The sequence below is a fragment of the Melospiza melodia genome, chromosome 3, assembly GCF_035770615.1.
Source record: "Melospiza melodia melodia isolate bMelMel2 chromosome 3, bMelMel2.pri, whole genome shotgun sequence".
NCBI lineage: Eukaryota > Metazoa > Chordata > Aves > Passeriformes > Passerellidae > Melospiza > Melospiza melodia.
The window spans coordinates 133,687,581-133,711,580 of NC_086196.1; the positions used below are offsets into that span (position 1 = coordinate 133,687,581).

General features: G+C 42.4%; 1 protein-coding gene across 2 annotated transcripts; it reads left to right on the top strand.

Annotated features, from left to right (window-relative positions):
* The first annotated feature begins 326 nt into the window (after positions 1 to 326).
* LOC134416446 (24-hydroxycholesterol 7-alpha-hydroxylase) lies at positions 327 to 22,843 on the top strand. Of its 2 annotated transcripts, XM_063153111.1 has the most exons (12): positions 328 to 564; positions 6,995 to 7,130; positions 7,925 to 8,099; positions 9,690 to 9,839; positions 10,669 to 10,762; positions 12,232 to 12,330; positions 14,212 to 14,302; positions 15,356 to 15,489; positions 16,325 to 16,420; positions 18,264 to 18,352; positions 21,190 to 21,277; positions 21,990 to 22,843. In XM_063153111.1, the coding sequence occupies exons 1-12, from the start codon at positions 388 to 390 to the stop codon at positions 22,059 to 22,061; spliced, it is 1,401 nt and encodes a 466-aa protein (XP_063009181.1). In that variant the 5' UTR covers positions 328 to 387; the 3' UTR covers positions 22,062 to 22,843. The 2 variants fall into 2 exon arrangements, with proteins under 2 accessions (XP_063009182.1, XP_063009181.1); XM_063153112.1 differs by lacking the exon at positions 18,264 to 18,352 and having other exon boundaries at positions 327 to 564; positions 21,990 to 22,128.
* Positions 22,844 to 24,000: the final 1,157 nt, after the last annotated feature.

A 24,000-nucleotide genomic window follows, 5' to 3' on the forward strand; every position in this document is an offset into this window, starting at 1 on the left:
CACAGGCTCTCTGCTTTGTAATATCAACACAGCATATTTTTTAAATTGAAGAAGGCTCTGCACTGCTTTGCCAGTATCCCTGGCCGTGTCCCTGGCTGCCTGGGTGGCCTTCCAGCAACCACTGCAAAGTCCAAGGCTTTGCCACAGCAATATCTAGGTTTTGCAAGCAGCACAGTTGGTCCTCATCCCAGAACAGATCAGAACTGGCTCTGCCTGTAACAGAACAAGGGCTGTGCCCTGTGCTGCTCAGGGTGTTCACGCTGTCCCCGCTGTCCCCGTGGCAGCGCAGGGCCGCTCAGGGAGGATGAGCTCGGAGCGCGGCCAGCGCGGCCATGCCGGGGCAGGCGGAGCAGCGGCCGGGGCCGGCCCGAGCGGCCGAGAGGCAAAATGGATCTCGCTGTGCTCTTGGCAGCGCTCCTGGGACTCCTCATTGTCAAGGCTCTTTTGTTTCAGCTGAGAAACCCGAGCTCGCCTCCTTGCATCAGGAGCTGGATCCCTTGGTTCGGAGCTGCGTTTCAGTTCGGGAAAGCTCCTCTGGAGTTCATAGAGCGAGCCAGGAACGAGGTAATGCGTGTGCTGGCCTGGTGCTCGTGGGTGCGTGCTCAGGGTGGCTGCCTGCAGGGGGAAAGGCGAGCAGAAACTCCTGCCTTCAGTTTTGCCCTTTCCTGTCATGTTTTATAACGTCAGGAGCATTTAAATGGTGAAGAATCGGCTTAGTGCCACCAGCATTGGTGAGTTGTGGATCTGATCCAGGCACGGTCTCTGTGCTGTGATCATCCTGTTTGGACCTCTGCCGTTTTGCTTTTGCAGTCTGGCTGTGTGTTAATCTTGGTTTCAGATAATGTGGAAAGCTCTATGCCAAGTGCTGGGACCAGGAAACTACTTATTTGCATGCCTAAAGTTAGCTGAGATTTTTGAGCACCAGCTGAAAAAAGTCCCTCAGCATTCAAGCAACACAGATGTGCTTGGCAGATCAAATTTTCTGTCCTAAAAATCTTAACTAAACATAGGGGTCAGGATTTACCCCTTGGACTTGAATTTCTTTTTCTGTGTCTGTTGGAGAGAAAGAGGTCAAATTCTTAATTTCTAGATATTTAATAATAACTGATATAAACCCCAGTTTCCCACTTTCATTCAGGAATTATATTCCCCCTGCTACTACAGTGTCATCAACCTTGAGTGTTTCATGCTGAAGGATCACACCCCACTACTTGCAAAAAATAGCTAAAAATGAAACAACTGTTACATCCTGAAATTTGGAAAAAAACCCCCCACATCAATAAATACTGGATGTTTAAAATTTACTTTTTTCATTTTGAGCTTCTAGATTTCATATTTGTATTTCTTTTTGTCTTGTTATTAACTCATGGTGTTAAAGCAGAGGATTAAATCTGATCTTTGAGAACAACAAGAGCTGTCAATCTTGTATTAAAGCACATTAGGTGCATCATGGGGTAAGCTTAGAGGTATGATCTGGAGTTTCTTGGCTTCTCTGTGCTTGACAGGCCAGTTTAAATTTTTTATTTTTTTATTACTGTGTCTTTTCTGTAGCTTTCATCTGTGCACATGCACACTCATTGGCTCTGGGTTAATTAATTTTGGTGTTCATTTGGTGTTAATCATCATCCAGGATGATGCTGTGGCAGCTGCTGACACATCTGCACACTCCAGGAACACCTGAAGGACTTTATAAACCTCTGGTTTTGTTGGGACAGAAACTAGAACAAGAAACATTCTCAATGGCTGAAAACTCAAAGCAAAGAAGGAGGAGAAGGCTTTCTTACATCCCCCCCTTTCCTGTGTGTTTGCTGGCAGGGCTTCTCCTTTGACTTTTGGTCCAGCAGCTCCTTCTGACCTCTCCCTGTGGTCCCCCCAGGCCAAGGGGGATGTCTCCATCCATCCCTCCCAGGTTGGCCACCTGCCTGCAGCACCATCACCTGACAGTCTCCCTGCCTCTGAGGAAGGCCACTTGTTTGTTGTCCCCTTTCTCTCCTTAAACCCTCCTCAGGCACTGAAAGTCTCCCTCCCTTCCCACCTCCCACACTGGCACACTGTGCTGAGGCCAGGGAAAATAAGTCTTTTCCTGCCTGCTCCCTTTGAAAGAGTAGGCGCTGTTGGAGAGCACAGCCAAACCAAACACGTGCTGCTGCCAGAGGGATCATTAACAGGCACTACAGGGCTTGCAAAATCCATCTGCAATAATTCCAGGCTCCTTGATACTGCCAGGACAAGGTTAAGTGTCCTTAATATGAGCGAGCTGCCCTCGTAAAAGGTGTTACAGAAACAGGCTTTAGGCAGTGTGAAACCTCCTCATTTCTGCAAGGTCATTGTCTTCAGGGGAGACTCTTGCAATTCCTCCTCTGGATTAATCCTTCAGACTGCCAAAGTGACACTCATGTCTTTCTTAACTCCTTTCTTCCTTAATTCCTTTTGTGTCTGTCCTTCACTGTTTTTTCTCTCAAGCCCTGGATAACACAGTAAAGTTCCACTGCTGCCAGCCTGCCCTTTGCTTGGAGTTTGCTGCTTCTATTTTCCTCCCACAGAAGAACATGTGGGATGGAAGAATTGTCTCCTTTCCCCCTTGTGTCATCACTGGGACTAAGAAAAGAAAGTTCCCCTGCTCTAATAAAATATTTAATCTCTCATCTAATAAAAGATACCACCTCTTCCTCCTAAAGCTGCCTGGTGAGACAAGTCTTGTAGCAGTGTGGAAAGGACAGGAAATAACCAGAACCACCATGCCCCATAAAATACAGGGTGATCTGCTTAATGAGGGGTTCAAAAGGTGGCTCCCCAGTTCTCCTGGCTAACATTATAAGAGTTAGTAAGAAATTTCAAATTCTTCTCCTCAGTTTGCTGATTATGCAAACAGGAAAAGTTCAGTTAAACCCAGGAGATTGTTGTGCACTGGTGTGGGGACCTGTGGGATCCATACATCCCTCTCAGAGACAGTGCTGAACTGGGACAAGGTGCTGTGTCCAGGACTGTTGGCCTTTCTGTGTGTGGCTGGGAGAGGGATGGCTCACTGGGTTACCCTGCTGGGGACACGTGGAGGGGAGCAGGCTGGAGAAGGCTTCTGGAGGAGCATTTCCATACTCAGTGTCCACAGCTGAGTCCCTGAAGGTCTGTGACTGGTCCCAGGTGTAGAAGACCAAAATGCTGCTGTCCCTGAGCTAGAGAGGGGACATGGCATTGACCCTGTGTGTGTGCACACCCACGGGAGAGAGAGGAAACCCACCCAGTGCTCCCAGCTCGCCGCAGAGCTCTTGGTGCAGTGCAGCTGTCTCAGCTGACAGTGGTTGCTCCCTGTCAGTGCCCCTGGGGAATATGACTATTTCACTGATTTCCTTTGGGATTTTGGAGAACATCATTCAGAAGTTTTTATTTCTCTGGAGTGTTACTTTCTTTAGGCTTGAATCTGTCTCTTACGGTGACACTGAAGTGTTTCCCAGTCTTTGGAAAAAAATTAGCTTTCATGAGTGAAAGCAATAAATCCTGAAAGGATATTTTTTTTCTTTCTATATCTCTATGTTGTGAAGTGTCCTTAAAGCTGTTTCAGATCAGTAACCTGGCTGCAGTGCTGGCAGCAGAGCCTGCATTCTGTTGGTACCTTCCCATAAAACAAGTGCATTCCAGGAGCTGATTTTATTGCAGTGTAACATCAATGTAATTACATATTTTGACAGATGAGCAGTCTGGTATTTTATATCTGGTTATTCAGGTGTCTGTCTGGGACTGCAGCCATCAGGAGATGCTCAGTAACAGGGTGTAAGGAGCACACCCAGGTGAGAGTGTGTAGCCTCCTGCTTTTTCTTCCCAGCTCCTGGTTTAGGGATTTGCTAGGCTGGAATTTGCATCTATATGATTTGACCTAATCTCTTTTGTTGCCCTATGTATAAATTTGGCTTCACAGCAATGCACAGCAGTGAATCCTTAATTTAATCATGACCCATATAAATAAAGTATTCTGTCTGGTTTTAAACCATCTAACTCCTAATCTCAAGCCCATTAGCTTTTACATTATGAGGAACTGAGAATGATTGTCTTTTCCTCTTTTCCTGGGATCTAAATTCACTTAATCTCCTTTTATTGAAATATTCATGCATGTTGTGCATCCCTTTGACTGTGACTAGCTCAGAATATCCCGCTGAGATGGAATGGGCAGAAACACAAATTAAAGATGCAAGCACAGGATGGGTTTAGATGTTTCTTGTCCTTTTTCCTCTCCTTTCCTAGCAAGAGAAGAGCTCCAGATTAATTATCATAGAATGGTTTGGGTAAAGATCATCTCATTCCAACCCTTCTGCCACAACAGGGACACTTTGCACTATCCCAGGTTGCTCAGAGCCCCATCCATCCTGCTCTTGAACACTTCCAGGGATGGGGCATCCACAGCTTCTCTGTGCAACCTGTGCCAGGGCCTCACCACCCTCACAGTAGAGAATTTCTCCCAGATATCCAGTGCAAACCTACTTGCTTACTGTTTGAAGCCATTTATTAGCACTTGCAAAATAGATTTTGGAGTAATTTCAGAGTGTCATTATTCTAAGCCATCTTCTGTGACATTTCTAGGTCTTCTCATTTTTTAGACTGTCAAATGACTCCAGATCACGAGTAAACTTTTAGTTCTTCTTCCAAAGAATGAATTAGAAAATACTTCTAACGCCACACAACCTTATGTCTCCCTAAAAGCTGTACTGGGCTCTTTTGAAGTACATCCTATTTATCCACTACTAATTCCAATCTTTAATAATGCTTTCTCTAATTTTTTGAGTACCAAAGTGACTCTGAGGCTTCCCAGGTCCTTCTGGCACTATGTTTGCCTGTCCGTCCTCCTGTTGCTGAGAATGATTTAACAGATCACAGTAGGGAGTTCTGCAACTTCTTATTTTAATTCCTCAAGAGTTCTGAATTGAAATATTTATCACTGTTTTACCTAGAACTTGTTTAAATCTATTCTGCTCAATACTTCCTCTAAAACAAGGTCTCAGTCCCTCACTCTCAGTGAAAGGCTCCAAGGTGGGACTGGTTCTACACTGGTGTAATCCTAACTCAGGTTCCTTCCCCACTTGGTTTCCTTACACCTTGAGTGTTTATCAGGCTCAGCAGCACACTGGGAGACTTCCTGCATCTGGCATGCTTGGAAAAGTCTCTAATCTGCCTCTGTTAAGGCAGATTGCCTTTATTAGTTTGATTCTCAAACCTTTCTTAGTAGTTTAATTTTGCTTCGCATTCATCAAATGTCATATCTGTTTGGACACAAAATTCTGCTTTCTGAAAGATTTGTTTGAATATCTGCCATGACAGTGTTGCTCTGTAAGGCTGACTTATTCTGGAGAAGGTAATCTATGAAGCTTTCTTTTTCAGTTTTGTTAAATATTGGTCTAATTTTAATGATTCTAAATAGATTGAAGGAAGTTGGATGAGATTCAAACCCAGATTTTTGTGTGGGTGTTTGCAGGTTACCAGGATGGTCTCTGGACAGGTTGTCAGTGCTGTCGGTGGAGTCCAGGGGCAGCTCAGCTCCCTCCAAAACCAGGAGTGCAGGAGATGGTCTGGTGCATTGGTGTTTGGGATCCCCTGACTGCACAGACTCGAATCCTTTTGTCTATTATGGGAACTCAGACATCTTGTTCACATGTAATCACCTAAAATAAAGTGTTCCAATCTTTAATTGAGTGTGACCTTAATTGAATAATTAAGTGTTATTGCAGGCTGCTATTAGTTCAAATTCAATTTTATTTTTAAATTAGTTAAAGTACATTTTAATGTTAATTTAAAATTTTAAACATCTAATTTTTAAGCATGGTACAAATTCACTGATTTTTATCCAGACTGATGATGAGGAGATGGACATCAAAAAGCCTTCTTAGAAATTCAGCTGTTATAGAGTCATGGAATCACAGATTGGTCTGTGTTGGAAGGGACCTTAAAGCTCATCTTGTTCCACCTCCTGCAGGGACAAATTCCAGTGGACAGGTGCTCAAAGCCTCGTCCAACCTGGCCTTGAACACTTGTTATTAAAACAATATTCTATTTATTATCCCCCAGAGAGTTCGAACTGTCATTCTTTGTTTAATAATTTGCAGTTGAAGGGCACAATCAAAATTCAGCTGAGGCCAGGAGGAATCTTCTCCTTGGCTTCAAAGAGCTTTTGATGAAGCAAGGATTTACACTACAGACACCAACAGCAAAAGAAATGGTTTAAGTCAATGGCATAAACAATGTGAGCAAGGTGGAATGATCTTTTTATGCCTACATCTGGCAGACAGAAGATATTACACATTTGTTTTCTAGTTTAGAGTATTTACAAACATCAGTGTTAATTTTGACAATGTAGGAACTCAGAATTGAATTCCTATTGCTGGAAGTTTCAAGAACGCTATAGGATATTAGATTAAGGGAAGATGAAATAATGATTAATGGCATCAAAAACCTTTCCTGAATGTCAGTCAATCTGTTCTGCTCAAAGGTTGTTAGCTGTTTTGATATTAATCTCTACAAGAAAGAAATCATTGGTATTAGGAGAAAAGACAGGGGGAAGGGAAGGGAAAGGAAATATTAAAAATATGTAGGAGGGTGGACTTTTTGCTAAAACAGTGTAGACTGAAACTGTAGGATTGTGGATTTTTACAGTATTGGTACTTTGCTGTGTCAGCCAAAGTGTGCAGAAAATAACCCATACCTTGACTTCTCTAAATCCACATAGGTTGTATTGCTTGAGCTGCAAGGTAATTCAAATATAAAGTGTTAATTTAAGAGAAGAAACCTCTTTACTCTGCAAGAGGTCAGGCACATAGCACATTCCCTTCTGGTATAAGTCTGCACATTTTGGTCTGATTCATGTTCATCCTGTGCAGTTCTGAGCCAAGGTGAGCAGAGGGCAGGAATGACCAGGTCCTCCCTCCTGACCTCTCAGCAGCACTGAAGTCGTGCTGGGGCTCCTGCAAAATGTGTTAACAGTGTACTGACAGGAAATCTCTGTTTGTTCCAGCATGGACCTGTGTTCACAATATTTGCTCTGGGAAAACGGTTCACTTTTGTTACTGAGGAAGAAGGAACTGAAGTATTTTTTAAATCTGAAGACTTAAATTTTGAACAGGCAGTACAGCAAGCTGTCAAGAATGCAGGTAACTGAGACCTGTCTCTTTTTTAAAGGAAACCAAATCTAGTTACCCAGGAAGATTAAATCCCAACCAAAAGCCTGTTGGCTTTTTGATCATGCCTTAAATGCTTATTTTAATCCATGACTGTGATGTGAAATGCTGAAATTCAATTTCTCCATGATGACCCAGTACTGTAAACCAGCTGAGGGGTTTGGATTCAGTCTCAAGGAATGAGAAGTTTCTGATCCAGGGAATGTTATTATTTTCACCATCCAGCAGTCCCAGTTTGAGATCAGGTCCTTTGCTGTGGCTGGACACCCCACATGCATGTACTTTGTTAAGAGCAGTTGTAGGTAATTCTGTCGCTTCACTGGAAAATCAGCTTGCAGCAATAATTACTTGCAGCAATAATGAATTGCAGCAATAATTAGTTGCTACACAGTAGTACAGCAGTCATTAGAAAAGGATGAGGTGTTTATGAGGATGTACTTCTATAGCATGGAGACACAAACTGGTTTTTTTCACTTCATTCAGTTTTGTGGCTGCCTGCACATCTCTGTACATCCCACTGGGGGGAAATCTCTGGATTGTTGGTTCTGGCACTGAAGCTCAACGATGCAGGAAGATGTTACACAGGCTGGGAGAAGCAGAGTCATTACCAAAATCTTTACATGGTTACAAGGAAGCTTCCAGGGAATTTTACTTCGGGATAATGAGGGTTAAGGCATTTAAATTAGAAGTTAAGTGTAAAAATGTTCACTCTATCTTTCAGTGAAAAATCTGCTTTCCAAAACGTTTCTGTTTCATTTTGTATTTAGTCTCTGTTCCTGCAGAAGCATTTTATGAGAACCATGGTAACCTCTACAGCATGATGAAGGGGAAGATGAGTCCCAGTAACCTGCACATGTTCTCAGGCACTTTGTGTAAGGAGCTCCATGAGCACATGGCTCATCTGGGCACAGAGGGCACGGGAGACCTCAATGCCCTGGTAAGGTAAGGGAGACTTGCAGCACATCTCTAACTCAGGGATGTCCTTCATGGCAGGGAAATATTTCTGTAAAGCAGCTCAAAAGTCTTAGAAAAGTTTTGTCAGGGTGCTCATCACAGCTTCATGGTTTCAAAGTGGCTCATAGAGTGGACAGGGTTTCATGGAAAGGTGTTTCTCCCAGTTAGAAGAAGCATCTGAACTGCCTGTTTGGAAGAAAAAAGAAAACACAGCATGTTCCAACAAACCCTGTTTCCCAAAAGATGGGATAAAAGCTTCACATTATTTATAAAGAACTTAGAAAAAATGCTTAATCTTCTGCAGTTTGAGAAGTTTCCATGTTTGAGCCAAGCTTAGCTTGAAGCTTAACTATGACCTTCTGCGACTGACTTGGCTGCCAGAACTTCATGTTAAAAAAAATTGTTTCATGTGACAGCAACAAAGCTTTTAACTCTTTCTTCTTCCTGATTATCTGGGATAACACCTGTATCTTGTCTGTCCATCTGTACTACGAGTTGAATATTCATGGAATCCTAGAATAGTTTAGGTTGGAAGGATCCTTAAAGATCCCCTTATTCCATTCCCTGCCATGGGCACCTTCCAATAGAGCAGGTCACTCAGAGCCCCATCCAGCCTGGCCTTGAAGACTCCCAGGGATGGGGACAGGTACTGCCTTTGGTTTGGACCTGTTTCTAACACCTCACATTCACATTGTCTTTTGCTGCCCTTTCCTGCATTATACAGTAAGATACAGCTGTTAGTGCAGTTAAATCACTTGGCACCTCTCACTCCAGTTACTGCAATTTGGATTAACTGGGAAAAATGTGAAGGAGAGGGCTTTGAAATCTTGGAGGAGGTGATTGGTTCTGCTTTGCTAAACAAGGCAAAGTAAAAGTATTGGAATGCAGCATTCTGAATAAATGTTATTTAGCTGTCTCAGAATTAAATCCTTAGAGCCACCAGATGGCTCCCTCTTCCTAATAATCTGAAAATCAGAAAAGTGAGCACTGTTCCCTGAAATACCCATTTAGCAACACATGGAACACAGCAAAGGCTGCACAAGAGTTTCCTGGAGTACAGAAGGGTCTGAGGAAGGAGCTCAGAGTTTGCAGGATAACAGAGGAGCAAGCATGAAAGAGTGAGATAAAAAGAAACCAAAAAAGCATTATCTGCCCAAGAAAGCTGCAGCCAGAGGAAGGATGTTTCAGGATGTTTGGTCCAGAGGAGTTTGTGCAGTGCCCAGAAGGTTCATGTGGGTCAAACTGAAATGAGAGGGGTGGTTCATGGGGAGAAGGGGACCTCGGTGGCCAGAGCCTTTCTGCTCCTACTCGAGTGACAAAACCCCAGGTGGTGAAGTTCAGCCATGTGTAGAGGACCAGCCTGAGCTCTGTGAATCGCCTGCCTCTGTCTAAAATCTGAAACAAGTGTGGGGCTTATAAGTGTGGGAGATGTGAGCCTTGTGCCAGCCCTTCCATACTGGTGTCACCCTTGAGTCCCACAGCTTCCAGGGTGGGCAATCCAACATGCTGCATCCTGCTCTAAAACTGCTGCAACAGCCTCCCTGTGGCCCCTAAGTCTTGGGCATCTTGTCCTTGCAGGCATGTCATGTATCCAGCAGTGGTGAACACCCTGTTTGGGAAGGGCATCTGCCCAACCAGTCCGAGTGAAATCAAGGAGTTTGAAGAGCATTTCCAGAAGTATGATGAGGACTTTGAATATGCTTCTCAGATGCCTGAGTGCTTCCTGAGGTAAAGGGGCAGAGCTGATGATTGTGGTGTACCCACTACAGACATTCATCTTGCTGCAGGGTCAACCATGGGAGGGGAGACATTTCCCCTGGATGTTGCCCAGTTTATACTGATGGTGTGCCCTCAGGTGAAGCAGGTTTTTAGCTAAATGCTTCAAAAAAGTTCTGACTTTGTCTTGTGCATTTTCTTGGTATAAAGGAGAAATAACCTGGCTAGGTGAGCAGAGCCCAGCTTGGACCTATCAGGGAGTAGCAGAATGGGGTAAAGAGCAAAGGCCTGAGCCTAAATGTGAGTCCCAAGCTCAGGAGGCCTCCAATGAGGTGTCTATCTGCTCTTTTCCACACCTCAGCTGTTTTCCCAATACCAATCCCAGGTTACATGTCTGCACTGTCACAGAACTGACCTTGGGTAGAAACACCTAAACCCTGGGGAGGTGCTTCCAGACGGTGTCAGTGCTCTCAGGGCCATCCTCGCACCTTTAGCACCTCTGAATACCTTCAGAAAGAATTGAGGATGCTCTAAAAAAATGGCCTTGATTTTCTTCAAGATGATTGGCCTAAGCAGTCTGTCCAAATCAACAATGAAAACCTGTAATAAAAAAGTATGAAGATGTAGGAGTGTTGCAGTCCCAGGTCCTGGCTGCATGAGGAGGTCTGGCCAAGGTCTTGGATGTGCTGTTCCTCATGCCAGTCATCACTTGGCTGTTCATCAGCTGACTGCTGCCCAGGGGCTTTTGGAAAACAACCCAAGGAGGGCGTCTCATGGAAAAGGAAATGTTGGTTTGTGTTGCCTCAGTAAAGTGCTTCTTGTTTGTTGCTTTTCTTTACAGGAACTGGTCTAAATCCAAAAAATGGCTTCTAAAATTATTTGAGAAAGTAGTGTTGGATGCTGAAAGGACCAACCCTTCAGAGACCACATCCAAGGTAAACATCCAAGGCTAGGAAATAAGATGACTTTGTTGTATATTCTGACTGAAGCAATGGAGGGCAGGAATTACTTCAGTACTGGAAGGAATAAGTCAAATATGTCAGCTTTTATAGTTATACCCAAATGTTCCAGTATTGCTGGCACCTGCAGTAGGACAGACCCATAACTTTGACTCCTGTTCCTCCATTTAGTTCCTTTTAAGCAATTCTGAGAATTAACATCTTCCCCTGGGGAATTTTAAGGCAAGGGGTCAGAGCTATGAGCCATCCCCAGCCTGCAGTCCCACGCTGCAGTGAGCAGTTGAAAGAGGTGAGAGAAAGACCCTTCAGTTGTTCCACTGAGGGCACCGTGCTGTGAAACTTCAAAACCTTACATGTGCTATTTATAAACCCTGGTGCAGAGTGAGGAGATCCTTCAACAGCCAGACTGGTAGAAAATAGCAGATTACTGGCTTGGGAGCCAAGTACCCTAAATATTGATTGTGTCAAAGCTGAGATAAGTTGTTCCCCTGGTTATTCTCCTGAGCTCTGGCAGGAATTCTGCCGATAGGGCTGACAGATGTGACGGCAGACTGGCCTGGGAATTTTGATCTACCAAATGGTTGTAGGACAGATCATTAAACAAAACAGGTTTTATTTAGACTTCAAAAGCTTTACATACTGCAATTTATTTAATAAAATAAACCAGATCAGCAGAAAGAAAGAGAAAGCTGGAGAGGAGCTGGTGGGAGGTAAAGAAGGTGCAGGAAGTGGGCAGCACAAACTTGGTGTCTTAGGTTGGATGGGAATTTGGAAAAAATCAGCAATTTTTTTTAAATTCAAGATTGGCCTTTTCCCCTCTGAAAAGTAGGCAGGAAGGTTTGCCTCAAGTGCGTGGTTGCCCTGCATTTAAGGAAATACTATAAACAAAAGCTGATCCTAATTGCACAGTTGCTATAGTTCCAAATATCAGCCCATTGAAGTCACTGCTTAGGTCGCCAACAAGGTGCCTGAACTAGGGAGTTTGCTGATGTGTCAGACCATCTCTTTATAACAAGCACTTCTGGGCATGATCAGAGAGAACATTTTCTTCATTTCCATTTGTTCAACTGGCTCATTCCCATTTTGAGGTTCTTTAAAGCAGAGGTGTAGAGAAGGGATTAGAATAGAGATTTTTTTTTTCCTTTCTTTCCGTACAAGCAACAATAGGGACTGAGGGAACTCAATCCTCTAAAACTTTAAGGAAATGGAGAGCAGTGAAAGTATTCAGGAGGAATTCAAGTGGTGCACTGAGTTCTCCTTGCCCTCTGCCTGTGAGTCTCACTTTCTTTTAATATCTGTCATCTCTACATTGTGCCTTCCAAAAAAGCCATAACTAACATTACTTCTCTTTGAGAAGCTAGTCCTTGAGCTCTAGTAAGCCCTGCCCCAAACTACATTTTAATATATTCTTGGAAATACAGATTATTTTCTTTTATTTTTAACAGACACTTCTACAACATCTCCTAGATAACTTGCAGGGAAAACATCTAGCTCCCAAGTATGGTCTCCTGATGCTCTGGGCTGCCCAAGCAAATGCTGTGCCTGTAAGTACATCAGCTGCAGAAACACCTTCTCTCTCTCCTGCTCCAAAGCCTGGATTTGGGGAGGAAGGGCTTTGAAGCAGAGGTCACACACACTCCATGGATTCCAAAGAAGGGATTATCACGCCCACATGCATCACTACAAATATACCCAGGCTGCAATGTCACAGAAGCAATGACAAGAAAAGCTCTTCTTGTATTTTTCCGAAATTATGTTGTCCCCTGTCATAACATTTCAGGAGCATAAGCCTCACAGCTATTAAGATCACAGTCCTAAGCTGTGAAGAGCATTTAACTCTGTTTTGAAGCACTGTGGCTGTATTGTAGAAAAGACTATTTCAGATACCCTGGTGTTACCAATTGTAAAGAATATCAAAAGCATAATATAGAGTAAGTTCATCTGTGTGTAAACCCTCAAGTAATTTTTTCTCTTTCATTTTTGGGAAATCTGATGTACAAATGCCATTGGAAGAAAAGCAGTAGTTTGATTCTAGAGCTGTTAAGTTTTGTCTGTGTTAGAAAAGGATTTGCTGGATTAATGATACTGATATAAGTATGCTAACAAGCCCAATATATCTAAGACAGCTTAGGCTGACCAAAGACATTTACAGGAATTTCTCACATGAAAAATCCATAGCAGCAAAAACATCCTTTATTTACCATGACTACTAAGCTCTTTCCAGCACAGTTATGTCCATTACAGATGTGATTTAGAAAAACATGATAGTGAGTTATTTTCATATGTTCCCCTAACGGATATATCTGTGTTTTTTGGAGATTGGATATTACTGCAGTTTAGCCTAAGGGAATTTCATCCATTTCAGTGAGGTTTCTGTGGATTCACGTGTTGGCATAAGTGGGAGGCATAGCTTGCTGTCTGTTATCAGGATAACTGACATTCCTTCCACAACACTTACTTCTGTAATATTCAGCTGTAAATAGACATACAGATATTTTTCTGTTTCTCAGAATAGTAACAACCACTGTTCTGGGGAATGGAATGACGAAAGAAAAGGCCTTTCACCTTCCAAGGGCATTTTTTACAAGCACTTTAAACCCTTTTATCTGAAACAATTCAGTTATCCCTTCTTAGCCCATGGAGAGAAGCCACAGTGTCCAAGTGCTGTACAGGAAGGCTAAGCTACAAGATTTGCTTTTCAGAAGGAGGGCTGCATCCATGTCAGTGTGTTTGGGAAATACCAGTCAGAGTTTCATCCCTCACCAGCACAGATGGCCCACGACCAGATCTGTGTGCAGGCTGCACCTCCCGCTAGCTCAGCAAGAGGAGAGAGACTCCTGGCACTGCTGCCAGTCCTTCTGGTTTCATCCTGCTTAAGAGGATTTTCTCCTTTCCTAAGTTTTTTGATTTTCAACTTCATTGCATAATCAGTTAGCAAATTATTTCTAAAGGGGATATACTACTCCTTGTTTTGCTGTTAATTAAAACTTTTCCTGCCCATTTTAGTGTGACTCACTATGACAATGCCCTGCAAATTATTTTACCTCGTTTCTGCAAATGCTAGTATGAATGTATGAATTTATTTTTCTTTCATTTCTGCAGCTAAAACCAATCATGCATGATGATTTAGTAGTTCATTTAACACCTAGTTATTTGAAAATAAAGGATTCTGTGTTTCAAAGCTCAAGGCCAAAGCTATATAATGTTCCCTAAAAATAAGTACACAGCAGATGACTAGACATAATCTCCCAGGAGCTGAGCCCTTAGATATGGATTTACCCAGGAAGCACAGCTTCCCATGCATCTCAACCACAGGAGGCACACACCAAAAAGGCCAAATGTTTTCACCTGCCTCTGTGATTTGCTAAAAAGATACTGTCATTCTGTTCCATGTCCCTCACTTCAAGGACTTCCATTCTGTTTAGGTTGCATTTTGGACCCTTGCTTTCATACTCTCTAATCCTGCCATTTACAAGAAAGTCATGGAAGACCTGGCTTCTGTTTTTGGCAAAGCAGGTAATAAATGTGATTTTGTCCTTCTGGAAGCTGGAAGTGATTTATCCTGTGTTGGCCCAGCATAGGGCACACTTGGTCAGTGGCTGGGAACAATGAGTGTTCCAATTAAGGGTGCTACTGATAGCATAGACAGCTCTCAGGTCTTTACTCAGTATATGATCAAGATGTATTTCTAAGCAAACCCATCTCTGATGTTAGTGTTAGCAGAAGGAAGTAGGAAAAGAACAGTATGTGTTTGTCTCTTTGTTCCCATCAGAAAAGAACACTATGTGTTTCTTCATTCCTATCACTTAAACTTAGATTTGTATTTGTATTTCCTAGTTTTTTTTGCTTTTTCCAGGCAACTAATAGTTGAGGTCTTTCAGTTCAGGTGCTTTTTATGGTGTGCTGTTCATCAGAGTTACAGCTATTCATGGTTAAAAAATGGGCCAGGAAATGTTCTTTTCTGTCATCAGAGGCAAATTTTTCCAGCATGGTTGACCCCCCATGAGTAGCCTCTTTCCCTCAAAAAGCAGTCACCTATTGGGAGTAGTTGTTCCCATATGCAGTCCCTTGGACCAGAGTTAAACTTTCACAGAAGCTCTTTGTTGACATGGGTCAAAACATGCCAGTAATTAACCAATAAAAAAAAAAATTCCTGAAGTCTTTCTCCTGGTCTTATTTCATTTTCTAACGTTAACAGAGTCCAAGAGCTCAGCCATGGCTTCTTGTCTTGGTGCCTACAGTCCCTGAGATTTCCATGCAGTGTCCTGTGAAAGCACAGAAAAACTCTGAAGACTTTTAACTTCCAACATGACTTTGTTTGGCCCCTTCTATCTAATGCCATATCTATACCTTAGAGTTATTGAATTATGTCCAGTGGCTTTTCTTAAATGTTACTGATTTGAGTCTGTTTATTTACTTTGAAATATAAAGACAATTTTTGGGTGTAAACAATGCCTTGAGGTCTTGAAGTATTTCACCCACAGTCCTAAAGCAAGACATGCCAGCCTGTATCAAAGCAAGTATGAAATGTAGTTTTTACATGGAGTCTTCTTTCTCATGCCACAACAGGTAAGGATACACTGGAGGTGTCTGAGGAAGACCTGAAGAAGATCCCTTTCATTAAATGGTGCACTTTGGAAGCCATACGGCTGAGGTCTCCAGGTGCAATCACCAAGAAAGTCATAAACCCAATTAGAATTAAGGTGAGGTTTGGTTGTGGGGTTTTTCCCCCAAAGAATGCTGTGTGATTTGTCTGGAAAAGGTCCTCCCAATAGATCTGGGTAAAATTACAGTGACTGAGATATTCCCCAGCCTCACATATATATTCTTTTTAAAATATTTGTTTATCATCATTAATTTATGAGTGGTTTGGATTGTCTGGCTCACAGTGTTGCCTTCAGTTTTGAATTGATTTGAGATGGAATTGAATTGAACTACAGATACTGATGGCATATAAAAGAGGAATCAGACACCACAAAAATAGTTGAAGGATCTACATTTTAGTTACTGATAAGACTCCTTTTTTGTCCTATTCACTACCATTCAGAAGGGAGGTGTCAGCATTCAGGAATCTGGCAAAGAAATGTTTGGGAAAAAATCCACTCTCTTAAGGAATCAGTGCTTGTGACTATTTAAGATTACTGATCAAATTATCAGTATAATCTATCTATTGTCATAGAAGGCTTTCTTTGAGTTTCTTTGCATTGAAGGAAGTATTTAACAAAATATTTAGGAAAAAGAAAACAGCTCACATGATAAATCAAGAAGCAGGAAAGACAGAAATAATGCTTCTGATCTTTTGATATATAAAAACCCAAATTAGAACACAAATAATCTTTCCAACTTCCCCATTGTTTAGGTTTTATGGAAAAAAATAGCAGCAGCAAGAAGAAACTTCAGACATGTAATGTGGCCACCATGGCTTTATCACCCTCACTTGTCTTCTCTTAGAATCTTCTGCTGATGGAAGAGAACTACCAAGGAGGGACTATTTTGTGAGATTTTTAGTTCTTTTCTTAGAGATTTTTCTCTTTTCAGAATTTCACCATCCCTGCAGGTGACATGCTGATGTTGTCACCATATTGGTTGCACCGGAATCCAAAATATTTTCCTGACCCAGAAATGTTCAAACCTGTAAGTTGTCACTCTTAGTGTGGATATTTTGCTGCCTTTTCTTCCATTCACTTATTTTACAATAAAAGTATATGGATGAATGTGCTTAAATCTGGCTGGAGAATGCCCTTGAATACAGGGACATAAAGGAGGAGCCTGTGGAAATAAAAAAGTCTTTTAATTTCAGTGACATGTTGCAGATAATATGGTACTATTTTAGTGTCACTTTGATCCTGATCTTATCACTCTCTCTAACTCCCTGAAAGCAGATTGCAGCCAGGTAGGAGTCAGTCTTTTCCCTCAAGTAAGAGCTGATAGGATGAGAGGAACCAGCTTCAAATTGTGCCAGGGGAGATTTAGATTGGATATTAGGGAAAATTTCTTGACTGAAAGTGCTGTCAGGCATTGGAACAGGCTGCCCAGGAAAATGGTCACCATCCCTGGAGGGGATTTGTGTAGGTGTGGCAGCTGGGGATGTGGTTTAGTGCTGGATTGGCAGTGCTGGGTTAATGTTGGACTCGATGATCTTAGAGGTCTGTTCCAACCTAACCAATTCTGTGATTCCAAGTACTCTCCTCTCCCTCCTGGATGATTTCTCGTAGGTATTATCTCTGCTAATTCAGTAGTTAATCTAGTTTCTTGATTATTATTCCACTGCAGGTGGCTGTGTGGGCAGGCTTGTAACTGCTCTTTTTAGCACCATCCAATATAGAACAGTTTGTCTTTTTTATAGAAATACATCAAGAAGTAATTTAAACAAAACTTCCCTTCTAGCAAACTCTTCCTGATTTGAAATCCCTTTTAACAATTCCTGCTTCTTTGAAATCTGAAGCTGAAACTCTGATGCAGCAGCTTATTTTTTTTTAGTAACTTTTTTTCTAAAGAGCAAGTTAGTTTGTTTTTTAGAAACTCTCCCTTTTTTTTCAAGAGGAATAGATGAGTGCCCCTTGGACATTGTCATTCCAAATGTATGACCTTGCTTCATCACCACGGAGATTTTTTTTCTTCTTTATTGGATTTTGGTGCTGACAAGTTTCTTCCTCAGAAATCTCTAATCAGCCCTAGCTGAAAAAAAACCTCTAAAGTAGATAAATGCAAGATGATGTCTTCTCTGGGACAGCTTCATCAGAGGATTCACCAGCAGAAGCTTGACAGGGTGTTACTTGGCAGAGTAGCACTGAGTTTGTGGAGGCTGGTACAGTTTGTCACCCAGCAGTCATGAGATTTGCTTCTCTCAGTGTCACCCACCAGAACTTCAGTCAGTATTGCCTTGTTCCTTGTGTAGTCCCTTTCCTCTCAAAGCAATTTAGGATGGAGCAGGGATCCCTTTGGGTACAGACAAGCTGTTTTTTGTGGAGAGTCTTTCATCTTCTCACACACTGGCTTACACCAGCTAAAGCTCATAGACCTTGCATTTGTCTTAGAAATGTTTTTTCTGTGCAAGATGTGTGTGAGCTATTTGTGTGTCGTGGCACACTTTTGTGGCTGAGGCTTCCCTCAGTACTGGTTGAACATTTGCATTTGTAGATACATTTAAAAAGAGAAGGTTGCATTTTAATAGCTCAAGATGCAGGATTTAGGAAATGAGGACATATAGGGAAACTGCTTTAGGGGTAATTTTGAAAACTTCTCCAGCATTTTTAGGCACCTAAATGTGCTTCAAATGGGAACCTCATTTCTTTCCCTGATTCAGTGTTGACTTTTGGATCCAGACTCTAATACTAACAGGTTGAATGCAAAAAAATGGTATTAGTGCAACTTTGTATTGAGGATTAGCTGTCCAAGGTCATTTTTAGCCTGAAGAAATAAAGTTAAGCTTTATTTATATAAGGCTGATTTGGAAAAAAAAAGTTTCTTCCCACAGGATCGTTGGAAAGAGGCAAATTTAGAGAAGAATGCTTTCTTGGACAGCTTTGTGGCATTTGGAGGAGGGAAGCATCAGTGTCCAGGAAGGTCAGTGAAACAGCTGGAGTTTATTTATTCCCAAACCCTGCAGAGAGCAACTCTCTTGAACTGGGCTTCTCTTACTCTTGGAGATAACATGTTTGCTTTGCTCTTTGTCAGTCTCCTAATGCACCATCTGCACCTTGTTTAAACTGATCTGAAAGTGGTTTCACTCCTGGAAGAGACAGGTGAAGTCACAATGAACAGGCAGAATCAGAGACCAGTGTATCAAGGGATATTGCCCCCCACCCAGGGAGGAAATTCAACTTGGCTCTGCCCCTGCTGAGGTTTCTTTTCATCAAAGGAGAGTTGCTCCACTTCCATACACACCATTTTACAGACACAGTTACTTAGGTTGCCTTAAACCAGTTCTAAACAAACCTACAGAACATTTCTCAGGTCTGAGACTCTTTCCATTCTCTGTGATGCCATTGACATTTCTGCTGATCTCCAGGTCTCCTAACTGTCTCCTGTGTGTTTGAATCTGGTCTTTGCATTAGGGCGCACAGAACTGTATAATGGCTTAAATTGCAGATCCTGTCTCACTTCACTCCTCCAGCAATGCCAGCCTTGGTACTTCCTGCATTCCTTCTGCTGTTTTCTCTGCTGTCCCTCTTCCTGGAAAAAGTCCCAGGGACCCAGCTGCTCCTTGTTCCTGTGTTCAAACATCTCTGTGCTCAATCCTCTGCCTTCAAAACCTGAGCTCCTCCGAGACAAAAATCTCCTTAGAACCCTTAAGACCAGTTGTTTTACCTTGAGTTCCACGTGGAGCAAGGAATCAGGAGGGTGTTGCAGAGGATCTGCATTCTGTAATCTGCACCCTATGGCAGGCTAGAGATGAGGGCCAGATAAACTTTGTAAAGGCACTAAAGACATGAGCAAAATGAATAAAACCTCTTTCACCATTTAGGCTTGTCAGAGGGAAGTGCTCACTCACTGCTGTACCTTGGTGGCTTGTACCACATTCCTGAGCTAAATCTGAGCACAGCCTCATTCCCAGCAAGGGCAACAGCAAAATTCACAAGAGGCATCTGCAGGTACAGGGAAAGCTGCAAACAATGTTTCTGAAAGCTGCTTGTTTATGTATCCTGACCTATATCTTTGTTCAGGCTGTTCTCTGGACTCTGATAACATCTTTCAAATAAGTTTTTGTTTAGAGAGGAAAGTATAACACTTCTACACAGACAACAGATGGAGAATCTTGTTCTTGCTGAGAAACAAAAAAGCCCTTTCAGACCCTTTGGCAGTCCACATGGTAACACACACCTTCAGGTTTTTCAGCAATAATTGTAAAAGAATAATGTGATGATCTTGAAAAAAAAGAAAATTAAATCAAGTGTTGTATCAAAGATTCAGGTTGCAGATTACCTTCATACAACTGAATGCTATTTCAAGTTTAAGATGCATTTTTATTTATTTCCTTAATGAGGGTTATAAATTAAATATATGTAACATTTAATTTCTCCATTGCAAGAGTTCAGCATAAAATTAAAAGCTACTATAATCAAACTGAAAGCCAGTAAATAACTTAGCTGTCACATATTCTACCAAACTGATGTGGGAAGAGCTCCAAAATAGCCATTTCTGTGCCATATTTTTTACTTAAGAGAAAAATTTGATGTCAGTTTGACTGCTTTGGTCAAACCAGATGATTACTGCTTGTGTGACTGTGCTTGTCTTGCATGGGTTGTTGTCCCCTCAAGCACTGGGCTCCAGGGCCCTGCTGTGCAAACAGAGCTGGGACTGGAAGGACCCAGCCTTGCATGGTGCTGCAGGCTTGGAGCTTGCGCTACATCCCACCTGAGCTGTGCTAACAACCATCAGAATATCCCTGCACTCCATTCCCCTGAGCCAAGGCCACCAAAAGCTCAAGGCAATTGCAGTGTGAAATCACAGGGATAATTTGGGTCTGAAGCTATGCTGAAACAAACAAGGATATCCCACTCCAGAGCCCAGGGTGGCTCCATGTGCAGAGCCTGGTGGCTCTGCAGGAGTTACCTGGGGTCTGTGGGGCTTTTTATTTTCCCTTCACACCTGCCAGCCAACTCCATGTGCAGTCATGTAGCCTCTTCCCCTGTGAATTCCCCCATAGCTATTTCATCCAGGTTTCCCAGCATTTCTCTGTACAAGAGCAAGGTGGTGTTACTATTTTAACTGGGTATATAAGACTTGTGTCTAAACTCTGCAAAGTGAGTAATCCCATGACCTGGCACAGGTGCACACTGGTGAATGCAGAAAGCATTGTACACACAAGCTTTAAAAACCAGTAGCCTGGAGGGTTTCACCTGCAATTATCCAAAATCTTCTCTGGCCTAAGAAATACTTTTGGGAGAGTGTTACAGAAAAAAGAAACCGTGCCCTTGGGTCTCCTGCTGCATCCTAATGCTGACGCATTAAATAATAACTCCCACTGTCACTGCTCTCTGATGTCACCAGGCTCCCAGCTGTATTATATAACTTTATATAGCACAATTAGTCATATGGCCTTTTCTGTTTGACTGCCTTCTCACTCCTAGGAAGTTATTTCAAGTCAGCAAGTGTTAGGAGAACATAAATGTTTATACAGTGGAAAAATCCATAATGATAAGGAGCTGGTTTAAAATAGGTGTCAGAAGGATACTGTCAGTCCAGTGTTTCACCAGAGAAAGAAGGGGCAGCTGCCACATTCGTGTTCTTTGCTGAGCAACAAACCCAAACTACAGCAGTTTCCCTATGGAAGATAAACTTTCAGGCAGAACTAAAGCACAGAGTGTAAAATGTCTCAAAGACACCCTGTTTCTTACCTGATAATAACACACATGTCATGGTCAGTCTGGAGGGCCAATGCTTCCTCCTTTTTCGTGCAGGTGGTTTGCAATCATGGAAATCCAGCTGTTGGTTGTGCTGTTCCTGTACAGGTATGAATTTGTGCTGTTGGATGCAGTGCCAAAGGAGGTAAGAGATCCATGCACTTGTGTAGCACTGTCCATCTTTATACCCTTCATTCATCAGGCTCAGCTGAACAACCATGCTCAAATGTGCTTACATAAATTTTGAGAGGAGTATTATAAAACATGTATCTTTGTTTTAACTCAGAAAATCCAGAGTAATTCCAGCAGTTCCAGTTAGTGGGGGCTGCACTGGCTATATAACCAAGAGCTTACAAGAATATTTTGTCTCATCATTGCCTAAACATTACCAAAGATTTGATACTTGCTGCTCACAAAAACAGTAAATATGGAATGAGATCACTAATACTTTAAAGATATGGAACCAGAAGTAACACTTGTAATGCTCTTCCACTCCATATTCAGGGGTGGAAGGGAAATTACTAGAGTGAGACTGAATGAGCAGCTGAGACACAGAAAGGTTTTACACTTATGGTAGAACAGCACAGTTGCCACTTCATTATTTGAATATTTTGAAAGTATTCAAAACTGTGGGGATTTCTTAAGAGCTCATGTGTCACCCTGATAGAGTGACTGGAATAATAATTAACCATGAAGGTCCTACTCAATGGCTTCAGCAAAGCCAAGAAATAATTACTGTTATTTGGTCTTGGCTCTCTAAGACTGAAGATGCAAGAATATCTTAACATTAAAGCACAATGGTAATTCCATTAACTAAACTAACTGATGTGTTTTTTCTGAATTTCTTCTTTTTTCAGAGCCCTTTACACTTGGTGGGGACACAGCAACCCATGGCACCATTACAGGTCCGGTATAAATGCCGGGAATGAGAGTTGTCCAGCACTGAGCTTTCTTTGCCAGCCCAGGCTGGATGGATGGACCACTGAGCTGCTTCCTAATCCCACATCTTCAGACAGCTTCTCTGCCTGCACAGTTCTTGATTTCAGCTTTCAGTGCTGTACATTGTGCTGTGCCAAACCAGTGCAGTCATACCTGTGCTCTGCCCTGGCTGCCCAGCTCCCAGTGCTTCAATCCAAGCTCTCCTGCTGCATTCATAATTTGTGGGCCAGTTACTCACTGACTTTGCAAATCTGATATACTGAACTCACCATCCAAACATTCAGGACAAAAAGCTTCAGTGTCTGGAAATCCTGTGTGGAAGCTGTGCCAGAACCAGCGGAGAAGCAGCTCCCTTGGGCCAGGTCACTGCTTCCTGCAGGGTGCTTCAAACCAAGGCCAGACTGGTGCCTCATGCTAAGAAATCACATTGGTAACAACAAACAGCTCCCTGGTGCTGGTGAGCACAAAATCCAGGACAGTCTGAGCAGAGACCTCTGGATCAGCTCCATCCTGATAAACTGTGGGGACTTGTGTGTCACTGCCTGTGTGGGCAGGTGAAGGTCTGGCCTGCTCTGCCTGCAACCAGTGCCGGCATCTTGTGAATAAAATGCATTTGTAATGGAAAAACTGCAATTAGGATCTTGTTCCACTGGAACACCTGAAATTTCTGCTGAGCTTTATTTTGCTCCACAGGATTCAGAATTGGTCCTTGCCTGAATTTGCAATGAAAGTTTGACGATATTTAGCTCCCAATAAAAAATGATTGCAAGGAGAGCTGTTCCTGCTCATGAGACTGGTTGTCTATTTTATCTAGAATGCTTTTCCTTTCCCTTCCATGAGTTATAGAACAAATTGCACAAATCTAAGAATTTTTAATCCTGTAAAGAATACCTAGTAAAAGTTGTTTGAAGATGCTGTCAAATAAGTTCAGATACGAACACTTTAACTGCTGTCAGATTCAATATACAATAATAGCTGGCATGTATTTTTAGTCCTATAAGTAATTATACATAATTTTAAAAGTATTTGCAAAAAATACAAATAGACTGAACAGCAGAAGAAACTATGGGAACAACATGCATAGGAAAATAACACATTGTATAATTCATTACATGGTTGGCTTACCTTCATGATGGATAGAACAACTTCAGTGATTTATATGGCTGGAAAGTGATTCATCCAACTTTTATTTTAGCTCATAATGGTTAACTGTGTATGAGTTGCAATCTTAATTGCTGTTCCACTGTCTATTCCATAACTGAAAGCCATTCCCTTGGATTTCATGCATGGTATTACCTGGAAGTGTATATTTTATTTTTAAAATTTGGAAATGACCATAATATTTGTAAGGCCAGGCTGGATGGGCCTCTGAGCAACCTGATCTAGAGGAAGGTGTTCCTGCCCATGGCAAGGGATTGGAACTGGGTGATCCTTAAGGTCCCTTCCAACCCAAACCATTTTGTGGTTCTGTGACGATTTTTATAAATACTTTGCACTCACAGACCTCCACCCTGATCTGCAAGAGCAGGGGGCAGGCTGAGGCCACTGGTGCTGTTTGAGTGCTGAGTGTTTCTGTCTGAGCTGGCCACTGGAACCATCAGTGGGTACACACATTTTACACATCTGTAGATGTGTCTGCTGGATGCAGGGGCATGGAGCTGCAGCAGCCTCACCTCTCTGGGGCTGCTGCATTTAGCAACTCCCCATCAGTTGTGAATCAGCCATGAAAATATTGGTCCTGAAAGGCAGGACATGTTTTTATTGCAAGTGCAGGCTTTTGGCAGGAAAGAAATACCTGTTCATGGCAGAGGTGAAGAGAAGTGGGCCTGACTGTGGGTTCCCATCACTGCCCTGTTGTGGATCACAGCTCCAGGCACTCACTGTATTTTCCAAGGTGGAAAAAAACAAGGGAGGTGGATTAGTAAAGCA

Bases quoted from the DNA above. Each gene is read 5' to 3' on its own strand.
- LOC134416446 (XM_063153111.1), top strand. From the start codon at position 388: ATGGATCTCGCTGTGCTCTTGGCAGCGCTCCTGGGACTCCTCATTGTC. The intron at 12,331-14,211 runs GTAAGTACATCA...CATTCTGTTTAG, and splicing joins CCCAAGCAAATGCTGTGCCT to GTTGCATTTTGGACCCTTGC. The intron at 15,490-16,324 runs GTGAGGTTTGGT...TTCTCTTTTCAG, and splicing joins TAAACCCAATTAGAATTAAG to AATTTCACCATCCCTGCAGG.